This window comes from Eubalaena glacialis, chromosome 2 (assembly GCF_028564815.1).
Source record: "Eubalaena glacialis isolate mEubGla1 chromosome 2, mEubGla1.1.hap2.+ XY, whole genome shotgun sequence".
NCBI lineage: Eukaryota > Metazoa > Chordata > Mammalia > Artiodactyla > Balaenidae > Eubalaena > Eubalaena glacialis.
The window spans coordinates 15,855,820-15,868,745 of record NC_083717.1 but is presented as its reverse complement, the minus strand read 5'-3'; the positions used below and the strand labels follow the sequence as shown (position 1 = coordinate 15,868,745).

The following is a 12,926-nucleotide window of genomic DNA, read 5'->3' as shown; positions in this document are numbered from 1 at the left end:
ATTTGTCGCCATAAGTACCTGTAGTTTTCTTTCCATTTAGAAGATTGCCCTATAATGGCGACCCCTCCCCTACCCCACAGATCTTTAGTTTCTGCGTTATTACTTCTCTATCCTTCCTTTAATTACTTCAGGTTTCCCAGGGAAACATTTTCTAAATGGAGACATCCTTGATGCAATAAAGCATCTCCAGCAATTCTGAGTCAGCAGAGAAATGCATTTATTTTCATAGAGTCTGGTTTTTTTAACCATGTGAGTTTCCAGGGGTGGAAGGTGTTTTCTATTTTTGTTCTATAATTTGAAACAAGAAGGAACACATTTTTCTCCCTGGTGAAGAAACATTTTACAGGGCTGGTAGGACATTGCTGCCTTTAAAACTATACAAGACTTTGTACAGTATTTGAAGCAACAGTGAGTGAGAAAATGTAGCATACTTGAAGATATGGTGCATATCTACAGAATTTTTTTCAGGAGTCTAATAAGGGGGCAAATACCAGTAGACACAGCTGGAAGGGGAATGATAGGTAGGAAGCAGATTATTTTGGTGTTCTGGGTTGAATAGTGTCCTCCTCCAAATCCATGGCCTTCCCAGGTCCTCAAAATGTGAGCTTATTTGGATGTAAGGTCTTTGCAGATGTAATTAAGATGCGAGTTAAGATGAGGTCATACTGGAGTAGGGTTGGCCCTTAATATAATATGACTGGTGTCATTCTAAGGAGAGGAGAAGGGACACAGCAACAGACACACAGGAAGAACATCATGTGATGAAGGAGGCAGAGATTGAAGTGATGCATCTCTGAGTAAAGGCATGACAAGGATGGCCAGGAAAACCAGAAGCTAAGAGAAAGGAATGGACTGGGTTCTCCCCTAGAGCCTTCAGAGATAGTGTGTCTCTGTCAGCACCTTGAATTTCAGACTTCTGGCCTATGCAACTGTGAGAGAATAAATGTCTATCATTTTAAGCCATCCAGTTTGTGGTACTTTGTTATGGCAGCCCTAGGAAACTAATACAACTGGGAACACTGATGTCTACTTTATAACCAAGAACTGGGTTCAAATTGTCATTAAAACACTTACTACCCATTTGACCCCATTTTTCTTATCCATGAAATAATTATCATCAAGATTTAGGAAACGTGCCTTTCCTGAAAAGAGTTGCAGTAACTAATTTTTTTAAAATCTTTATTGGAGTGTAGTTGATTAACAGTGTTGTGTTAGCTTCAGGTGTACAGCAAAGTGAATCAGTTATACATATACACATATCCACTCTTTTTTTTTTAGATTCTCTTCCCACACCAACCATTATAGAGTATTGAGTAGAGTTCCCTGTGCTATACAGCAGGTTCTTATTCGTTATCTATTTTATATATAGTAGTGTGTATATGTCAATCCCAATCTCCCAATTTATCCCTCCCCCCACTTATCCCCTGGTAACCATAAATTTGTTTTCTACATCCATGACTTTACTTCTGTTTTGTGAAGCATTAACTATTTCAGTCAAAAAAAACCTAAGAATAATTCTGCAACATACTGTCTTCTACTAATTAACATTCCTAATTGAAACGTACTGAGTCTGATGCTCCATTATTTAAATACACAGTAAATAACAAGGGATGCTGCTATGGATTTTAAATCTAAGAAAACTCCAGTTTTAGGAATTAACTTTATGAACAAACTTTCCAACTAGATTTTTTTGTTAAATTGAAAGAAAATGATCTTCAGGAAGTGAATGCAATTCCAAAGAAAAGAAATATTATCCTAGGGCATCCTTTTTTAAATTGACTTGGTAAATATAAAATGACAGCAACTAGCAAGGTGCCAAACAAATAATGAAATTCATAAGGCATTCAAGGGGAATAAGCAGCCACAAGTTCTCCTTGTTTATATTATCACTGCTAAACGACAGTGGCTCTCACGTCATTCTGGAATAGAGATTTTCATTCTTGTTTCACATCTCTGAATTTGAGCAGCAAGTATTATTCTGGAGCATTTCCAGGACAGATATATTCTCTTGAATGCAAATTATTTAAAGATGGAGACATTTGTCTGTTTTCATCATCTTCATCATTTATATCATCTTCAGTGATGTATTCTACATGCCTAGAAGAGTCCTGTTATATAGGAGATACTAAATAAACATGTCCTATGAATAAAGAAATATGTCAAATGAGTAGATGAATAAGTAAAAGTCATCAACTGAATTTATCAACATATGGTACCTCCTTTCACTACCACCAATGAGCTCTGCCTCCAGTCTTATTTTCAAACCCTTGTTTGGGAGGTAAGAGGGACAGAGACAAAGAGAGACACAGAGAGAATCCAGTAGATTCTGTGTGGCTATATGCAGTGATAGAAAGATGACAACTATACTAAAAATTTGGAGACATGAGTCTAAATCATGACTGTATCACTAAATACTAGTATAATTTTAAGAAACTAATTTAAAGTCCTTAGACCATGTTTTGTCATCAGGGAAATGATATAGACAATCTCTTAAGTCCCTTTCAGGTCTACCGTCTTATGATCACATGGGACTTGGTTTGTAAAAGAGGATCAGGAAGGCAGAAGGAAGGCATAGAGAATGACATAGAAAAGAAGAGAGTCCAGAGAGAATGAGGAGGGAGTTCAAAGGGATCTAGGGTTATGGCAGAAATGTCATTGCAGGAAGACACAGAAGACTTCTTGCTGCTTGCTGTATTTGTGAACTTGAGTAAGTCTGCCCTTCATTTAGTCAAAGTTGAGAATCTACTGTGTGCTGCCCTGGATTTAGATTGGAAGGACATATGTGCCTATAATATTATCGCCAGCTCTCCAGGAATTTACAAACTAAGGACATATTGGGATAATGATGCATACGTGGAAGCTTAAAATATTATAAAGTGCATTTGAAACTCTCTCAGCTCTAAAACTATAGTTCTAAGATGATTTCATTTGACTTGAAGGCAGCATCAAGTATATGGAAGTAACTTATTGAGCCATCAATGAATATATATATATATTTTTTTTATAAATTTATTTATTTATTTATTTTTGGCTGTGTTGGGTCTTTGTTGCTGTGCACGGGCTTTCTCTGGTTGCGGTGAGTGGGGGCTACTCTTCGTTGCGGTGTTCGGGCTTCTCATTGCGGTGGTTTCTCTTGTTGCGGAGCATGGGCTCTAGGTGCGCAGGCTTCAGTAGTTGTGGCGCACGGGCTGTAGAGCGCAGGCTCAGTAGTTGTGGTGCACAGGCTTAGTTGCTCTGTGGCACGTGGGATATTCCCGGACCAGGGCTCGAACCCGTGTCCTCTACATTGGCAGACGGATTCTTAACCACTGCGCCACCAGGGAAGCCCCATCAATGAATATTCATGAGAAATATTCAGTGGTGTGTTGGTAGACTAGCTCTCAAGGGGGAAAAAAATCCCTGATGTGTAGCATTTCCCTATTTCCTTGGTTAAATACCCCAGCATGGTTAATTTCAGGTTGCCAGTATGACCTCACTGAAGGTGTATTTGAGAAGAAAAGCACGCAGTCAGCTTTGGCGAAGCAGTACAACAGGCTGCCATACACACACGTCAGAGGAAGGAGCCTCAGGGTTAATGATGCTCGCTTCCTCCCAGCTGGACAGAGGAGTGAAAACTATGGCTGTGGTCCAGGGCAAAGAATGAGCACATTTACTTCTCATAATGGATGAAGAGTTTGCCAATGAAAACTTATCTCATAATAAGGATATTTGTACCATTTGTATGAGTTGATATTTTTTTAAAAAGCCTCAAAAACCTCTTGGTTATGAACCATAAAGAGATGTCATCAATTTTTTAGTGCCTTTATCTTTTTCTCAATATCCACTTTGAAACCAGAGATTCTGCCTTCTTGTTTCCCCCTCAGTTCCATTTTACAGCTCAGACTCTACTTCAGGGCCTTCTTATTACTCATCGGAATCCCTGTTACGGCTGCGTAACTGATTTATCTAATTTACACACACACGGAACTACCGACTTAATCTTCTAGCCCCTACTGTAGTGTAAGTTCCAGAAAAGTAGACCTTGCATTTTTCTTATTCACCACGATAACAAAAAGAATTTTTTATTGCAAACAACAGAACCTGACTCGGGCTAACTTAAAGGCAGAAAATAAGTTTATTGAAAGAATATTGGATTGCTCCAAAAATTAAATGTAAAACTGAGAATCTAAGACAGAAAAATAAGTGGGAAGTGAGTAAGACTGAGTAAACCAGAGGCTGAAACTACCTAAGTCCACTGCCTATGAATACTTCCTTCAGAGCTGGGCTATCTACTTTCCTGCCACCATTATGAGTAATCTCTAACCGTCCCTTTGTCATTCCCTCAAAATTAAAGGAGTTAGTTGGAAGCATACTGTTGACCAAGCCCAAATCATATGTCTGCACTTCAGAGTCTTGTACGTTACACTTTCATTTCTAATTTCCACATCAGCCACCTCTGGCTGACGACCATTCCTCTTCTTTTTTAAAAAATCATAATCGAGCTTGAATATTCTGCAACCATTTGGACCAATTTACAAAGCTGACCAGAAACAATAAATTTTCTATCTATACTCCAATGGTGAGAGATGAAATAAAACTGAGACTAATCAAAATACATAAATTCATACAAGTTATAAAGAAGAAAAATGCTTAGAGGCTCTCAATTGCCTACTGAATATGTTTCTTATCCTTTGTCGCAGCTCCTGTCTTATCTCTCTGATTCTGGTTATGAAATGATCCCTTAAAATAGGACCTCTTGCCTTTCTCTAGTCATGTCCCATATTCTGTCCTCTCATCTCGTTGACTTTAATCTTACTGCTCTCAGGCTGGAGATGCCCTGCCCTTTATCTCCTCTTGTGTAAATCCTTTTTCACTTTCAAGGGCAAAGCAAAAGCCACCTTCTTCATGAGTTTATCCTTAATATTCCCAGCAGGAAACCAAACTCTGTTCCAGATTGTTAAGGCCTTAAGTTTGCAGCTCTCCTGTAATATATCTTACATGGTATTTTGTGATAAGTGTAGCTTGTTTTCTGTCATTTTCAGTTCCTCTCCATTGAAAAATCTCCATTGTCATTATCTTGTCTTTTAAAGAAAATTTTAGTGAGTATGACTATCTTTAACTTTAGGTTGATTGATAAAAATATAAATTTGAAATAAGTGTATGATATAGAGTAGATATCCATTTTATATCGGAAGAGATATTATAGTACTGTAGATAAATGATTTAGAACATGGTTTTAACGCATGGGTCATTTTTATAATTTTGATTCAGTTAGTGATTCATGGGCCTAATTTTTAAACAAATAATGATGAATGTACAAAAAGCTGAATGAAAATGATTATCAGTCAATCCTGATTCGCTTATCGGCTTATAGAATATTATTAGGTTTTAAATCTATTATTGCAGGGTCGTGAAGTCCTCCCAGTTTGTCAAATGATGGGGTAATTCCCCTTTATTCCTGGAAGGGACATTAGATTAGAAGGAAAAAACACAAGAACTGGAAAATGGCATTAAAAGCTAATACCAAGCAGGCTTATGGGAGTAAGATCTGGATTCCCTCTTAACTACATTTGGTGGAGCTTGTCTGTTATACTGTGAGGTGGTTCTTATTGGGTTTCCTGCTGATCTTCAGGCTGGAAGGAATTTTTTTGAATTAGGGGGAAGAAATCTAAATGACAACCATGGAAAAATCAGTCCCAGTAGGAACCATACTCCATTAGCCTGGGTTTGACAAGTTCCTCATATTGAATGTGAAGATAAACCACAGTTCACTGTCCCAACACTGTCTTAAAGGTGAATGCTTTTATATGAACAATGATGTTTACCACATAATCATATATATTTATATATCCATAGTATATAAATATATATGTATATTTAAAATAAAATATAGTATGGTGAGTTAGTCATTTCTCTACCATATAGTCATTTTTGAAAATTATCATAACCTTTGCTCCTTTCTTTTTACTTGGAAATATTCAGCAGGCCAGTGTTTTACCAGACCAAGCATGTCTGAGGGATTCTGGGAGTTTTTCAATAGCCAAGGTCAATCTGGGCCTGTTTTGTTCTCTTGGGCTATTAAAGTCTACTTCTATTATGGGTTTCCTGATTTCCTGGAACACATATGTTGTTATCTGGAAAACATTCAGACTTTATGAAAACAAGCTTGTTTGTTTGTTGCCTAAGAAATAAAATAAGAAAGTGACACTGCTTCAATAAAAAAATCTGTTTTAAGAAAAGTTTTTTTTTTTCATTGAAAACAAGTGACTTCAACAGAATGACCAGTTTTTCTGATAGCATCTTATTGGCATATGAGAACATTTTACCCAGAAAAGACCAGTTACTCTTTGTGGAAATAGTTGGAACTGGGAAAATAGAAAACAAAAAACAAGTTTCTTGGCTTAACAAAGAGTAAATAAATAGGTTTATATGTATGAGTTATCATTTTCACTAATATAAACTTGGTCAAAATGGAAAGCATGAGTTTAGAGAAATAACCAGTTTTTGATAAAAAGGGGTCTAAAGGAATGACAGGCCCATGGTTGGTCTTCTCTGCCCGATGGAGCAGATGATTGATCAATTAAGAGGTCAGTTCAAGTGCTAAAATATCCAGATCTTGCATTTTGCCCTTTCTGCTCTTTCTGATTATAAGGTAATGTTAGTTGGGTGTGCCTCATGTAGGGTTTCATATGGGGCAAGATAACCCAACACACATTAATCATTTTTTTATCTTCTTAATAAATCAATTTTTGTTTATTATTAAGCAATGAATGAACTACTATTTCTAGTAGTTCTTTTTGACTTCAAGTTTATTTTTCTTTTTTTCAATTTTTATTGGAGTATAGTTGATTTACAGTATTGTGTTAGTTTCAGCTATACAGCTATACATTTTAAATTATTTTATTAGAAAGGCAGAAATTAGTCTTAAAATTATGTGGTTTTAAAAGTAAAACTAATTCAATCATGTAGAACACTCCAAACTTTAGGTAAAGCTACTTATTCATATTCCTCAGAAGTTAATATTAAGTTAAACATAGTTGTATGTATTTGTCTTTGTGTTTAGTGCTGATGCCCTGTTAACTGGAAGTTATGGGGTATCACAGCCACTTTCTCTAGTTTCTCTTTCATCGAGGCAGTCAAGACAATACAGCTGGGAGATCTCTGAGAGACCGCCATGTCTAACTCCTGAGTGGTCTTCTCTACTGCCCACCTCGATATCTCCATCTCAGTACCTGCCTCTCTCTCCTTTGACCTGCCTGAGACATGTAAAACAGGTGTCCCCAAAGTGTACTTGAAATTCGGCAATATTCCCTCACAGACAGATTGCCTAAGACTCTTAGATTTCCTTCAATTGTGTATATTTGTGGTGTGTGATGAAGAGACAGCTTCCCACTCTCCATCTCAAGCCTTCTACACTGAGACAAAGATGTAATCATAGGCACCAAAACACCCACTCATGATATCTGTAAGTGAAAACCTTCCCACTCACAGGAATGACAACAGCGTTCTCCTTCCTGCCCCATCCCAGCCGGCAAAGAGTACAATACAGTCATAATTGAAATAGTCATGATTTCCTCTGCAATTTTAGGCTTTGTTGGGAGAATATAGGTGAGGCTGAGTCAGGAGTTTGGTCATTGAATAACCACAGGACAGTGGACCTTAATCTGGTAAGGACAGCGCACTTCACCCTGTGAGGCATTGGGGAACCAGTTTTGAACAGGATTCTTCCTTTGGGAAATGTATTTTGGAAGCAATGTGAAGCAGAAATTAAAAGGGGAATTATTTAATAATATTGGCCCTAAAGTAGAAGTTAAGAGTTTAACATTTGGGGAATTCTTTGACTATTAAATAAAGTTCAGTTAATATGGAATAGAGCTATCAGTGAACAATAGCATTAAATTAGGTCAAGTATATAACCTGGCCCAACATTGCGTATAAAAGGGGCCATACCAGCACAGATATGTCAGACCAGGAAATATAGTGTAGGACCATCTGGAGATGATAAAAGAGGAATGTATCTCTTATCCTCTGGGGTCTCTCTGGGTTCCAGGCCTCATGACAAGAAGGAAATGACCAGCAACTGCTCTAACATTTCATATTTTTGTATATGTTTCCACATTCATGTATGTTTTAGATTATTTGAGGTTATATGAAGGCAGAAAATTCTTCATTTATGCAATTACAGACATTTGCAGTGGTATCACTATTCATAGTTAGGAAGGAATTCACTATCATTGTGGCAAATATTGATGCTGAGTAACAATGATAACTCTTTGGGGGCCTCTTAATATGTTCTGCTTCTTCAGCTCTTGATTTTCCCTAGCACGGAAAATATATTCTTGATTTTCTTTCGAGTCTGCAGCCTCTGTGTGTTGGGGGAGAGAGCGAGCTCCATCACAGCTTCATGTTGTAGGTAACCCAACATCCACTGCCCTGTGTCTCTCCTCCACCCTTTCCATCACTAGTGAAGAGCTTGGGCTAGAATGTAGATTCTGAGGGATATTGGTGCTGAGATTCATACACACACACATTTTATTTTTTAAAACAGTTTTCATTTCACAGCAAAATTAGGTGTAAATTACAGAGAGTTTGGGTATACCTGCCTCCCCCATAATCAACCTTCCAGCACCATAATGTTACGTTTGTTACAGCTGACTAATCAACATTGACACATCCCTGTCACCCAAAGCCCATAGTTTACATTGGCATTCACTCTCGGTATTACAATTTCTGTGAGTTTTGACACATGTATAATGGCATGTCTTAATCTGTTCAGAATGCCGTAACGGAATATCATAGACTCGGATGCCTACAAACAACAAATATTTCTTTCTCATAGTTTTGGGGGCTAGAAAGTCCAAGACGAATATGCTGGCAGATTTGGTGTCTGGTGCAAAACTATTTCCTAAACAGTGCCTTCTTGCTGGGTCCTCACAAAGTGGAAAGGGCAAGGGCCAGTTTTAATAAGAGCACTAATTGCATTCATGAGGACTCCACTCTTATGACCTAATCAGCTCCCAAAACCCCACCTCCAAATGTCATCACATTGGGAATTATGTCTTAACATACGAAATTTGGGGGGGATGTAAACATTCAGTCTGTGCCATGGCATGTATCCACCATTACAGAGCCATAAAGAAGAGTTTTACAGCTCTAAAAATCCCCCCTTGTTCCTCCCTTCCTTTCTACCATCTCTGGGTAACCAACGACCATTTTACAATATCCACTGTTTTGCCTTTTCCAGAATATTATATAGCTGGAGGCAGACAATATGTAGGCTTTTAAGATTGACTGTTTTCGCTTAGTAATATGCATTTAAGGTGGTGCTAACCTTTTTCAGGTTATAAAAGAGAACAATTAATATCGTTCATTTTTTATAGAATTATATGAGCGAGACATTAACTGTCTTAATTAGGTAACTCCATGGGTGATACCCAAGAATAAACATGTTAATATTAAAATTTTAGGGAAACCTTCTTAACTTCTCAAAGAGAGTATGCAGTAGAAAGCATTCAATTCAGAAGATATACATAGTACATCTTCCAAGAGTATTCATTTTATTTGAATTCCTGGAGGAAGTCTTTTATAGTGAAAAAACTTGAATGTCCTATGTCGTAGAATGTAGAATTTTCATCAGATAAAACAAGAGACTTAAAAGAAATGTTGAGCTTATGGAGAACTACTTCTGGCTAAGGGTCTACCTAGACTCCCTTTAGGAGTGCAAGTTCAAGTTCCTCTTGCATCAAAAGTATTTCCACGGAAAATTTGAGAAGCGATTCGGCAGTGTGGGGAGGGCGTTTAATTTAAAACAAGATGCATTTTGATGGTAGGATAGTATCTTAGGTTCCCAGGGAAGTGAACTCTGAGGCCCTGATTCCTGTGCAAAAGGTTTATTGGAAATTCTCCCAGGAACAACCCCTGTGAAGTGAAGGAAGCAGGACTGGGCAGAGGGAGGGTTGAACTCTGATACAGGTGCCATAGGGGGTCTCACGCTGATGCCGTGGGGAGCTCGGGAGCTGCATTGGTCCCAAACTGATGCCTAGGGGCTGGACCATCTTCCCCAATTCGCCAATGAAAGGAGCCGATCCTGCGAGGCTGTGTGACTTTAGAGGGAAAATCCTAGAGGTAGACTCAGCTGTGAGCTGTCATCTGGTAACCTCCCAGCAGCTGGGGGCATGAGGGCCTTGATCTTGATAGAAAACTCCAGACAATGCAAGACAGAATCCACTACAGACAATAAAGCCCACCAGGTTTCTTGTAAAGAAGGACCTAGAACAAGTGAGTTTGAATATCTTTTGATATAAATGATTATAGAATTTAACAGAATTGCTGCCTCCAAATAAAAGAGAGAACTTTACTTTGCATATCTGATGTAAGCAAAAATATAAAGGAACACACACATGCAACTCATTTTGAATAAGGCGAGAAGCTTGTCTTGAAATAGAGAAAATTATTCCCTTGTGTTTTGTCACAAAAGGTTGGTACCTTAGCTTAGCTAAGTAATAGGTGTATTACTAAGGTTGGTTCTAGATTTTCATCACATGCAAAACGTTTATTCAGCCTTTTCAACCTACAGTTGATGTTCAACCTTGAGGTGAGTATATAAAGATGAAAGTTTAGTCCATAAAATATATGAGAAAAAAACGAAAGTAAGGATGTCTGCCCTGTCTTCAATGTGAGATTAATAAAAAGAATGAAGAGAAACTATTTGACCATGGTTAAATAGTTAAATATCAAAAGATATATATAGTTATACATGTAAATTTATAAAAATTAAAATCCAATTTACTTTCTAAGTTTGAATTCAGAATGTTTCCATTGGAACACTGCAATTGTATGCACTGCTATGACTTAGGTAGTTAAATAAGAATATGACACAAATGTCTCAAAGTCATACATTTATCCCTCTCCCACTTAAATATGCTTATTTCCATGAACAAAGATTGTCTTAGATACATGACTTTCATCACAGAGTTTGAATTTAAATATATTCTAGATATGTCACCACTACTGAGTGAGTGGTAAAGGAGAGTAACTTTTAAATTTCATTTCTAAAATGAATTCACACCACCATCCTTATGTATAAAACAAATCATTCTTATATTATCCATAAATAATAGTAGTTTTAAAATGTAAAAAACACAAAATAAGGTATTCCTGAACTGGTCCCCACTGCTTTTGATTTTCTTTTCCCTTAAAATACTGATGAGCCCATCAACATCTGTCCCAGAGACAATACGAAGTATAAGAACTGTTCCACTAATACGAATACTGTTCCACAATACGAAGTATAAGAATGTTCCAGCAAATTAGTGCAATCCTGTATGTTCACAGATATCCCCTGACCTCTAGAAACAGCAGCAAGTCAACACTCTTTGCTCATGCTTTAAGTGTTGACTTAAACCATTGCTATGGAATAGTTTCACATGATAAAATCTCACTAAATTTACATCATGTCTTTGGATGCTAAAAATTTATGAGCTTCAGTATCCTCATCTATAAAATGGGTTGGTTGGGTGTGAATCACATTATCTTGAAGATTCTCACTAGTGTAATATCTTAGCTTAAACTATGATTGCATCTGCACTTTAGATATGGCTACACATATCTGCACTTTTTAGACCTTTGAAATGTGATCAAGACTCAAGGGCAAAGAGCAGTGTGACAAAACCGTAGCAGACCTCAGTTCTGTGACTCAGTCCTCCCCAAGTTCTCAGGAACCAAATTCCCCTAGCTGAGGCCACTAAGAAACTGTTACTAAACTATATACTGATATAATGACATAATGCCAATTTACTTAAATTTTTAAATTGTGATTGCAACTTTTCAAAGTGCCTAACTTACTGTATAAAAGTATCTTTACTCCTCAAGGAAAATCTGATGATCAAATTTAAGAGCATGAATCAAAATTTCTTTAATTTGAAAGGATCATTTTTTCACAGTAATGATGCCCTTTATATAAATGTTTCTGAGGTTAAGATAAGGTGTATTCTCTAATCATGTTGGCCTGTTTTGTTAGAGTTCATTTTACTCCTAATAGAAAATTGATTTACTTAAATTAGCTAAATGTTTATGCGAGAATGAGAATATCCTATAATGTTTCAACACTAGACAGAGAGATAACTCCCCTAACGTGAAAATGACTGGCTCTCTTTTTAGGTCCTGTCACAATACAGCCGTCACCGTGTGAAGCTGATCAGTTTTCTTGCATCTACACACTCCAGTGTGTGCCCCTCTCAGGGAAATGTAATGGACAGGAAGACTGCATGGATGGATCTGATGAAATGGATTGTTCTCTCAGCCCCCCTCCTCAGCTCTGCGGTCAAATGAAGTTCCAGTGCTCTGCCAACGAGTGTATCCCATCCCTCCTGCTATGTGATGGCGTGCCTGACTGTCACTTTAATGAAGACGAATCCGGCTGCTGTGAGTTATTTTCATTCACCCAGTGTGCCAGGGGAGAAATGCTGTTTGGAAATGATAGAGCATGACAGATAAAACAAAGTTCTCTAGAGTATTACCATGATCGTATCCTCAGTAACATAGTTGTTTGTGTTATATTGCTAAACAAAGCATATTGTCCTTGCTTAGCATTTCTGGAAACATTTTATTTGTAGTCACACTAATCTCCGTTAAATGTGTCTGATTTCCTTTTTTATTTACAACTGGGTCATTCATATAGGGGATGCTCTTATGTATCCATTATCTTTTTAACAAATGTTTGTGGGAATGGATTGAAGACGTGTAATTATAATTTCTTCCCACCCTAAATGTTCATGAAGATGGCTCGAGCAAATGGGCAAATATCCATTGTAGTGAATAGATGTAGCTAGGGGATGGACCTGGACCTGGGTAGATGTTATGTCATTAGAGTTAATGCAGATGGGGGTCCGCCTGCCAGTGCGGGGGACGCGGGTTCGGGCCCTGGTCCGGGATGATCCCGCATGCCG

At 37.6% G+C, this 12,926-nt stretch overlaps 1 protein-coding gene across 1 annotated transcript in view; it reads left to right on the top strand.

Moving 5' to 3' along the window:
* MALRD1 (MAM and LDL receptor class A domain containing 1) overlaps positions 1-12,926 on the top strand; it is a 607,787-nt gene that overhangs the window by 490,292 nt on the left and 104,569 nt on the right. Inside the window, exon 35 of the mRNA XM_061181405.1 lies at positions 12,139-12,402. Coding sequence (XP_061037388.1) covers positions 12,139-12,402 — 264 coding nt within the window. The remainder of the gene's footprint in view (positions 1-12,138; positions 12,403-12,926) is intronic.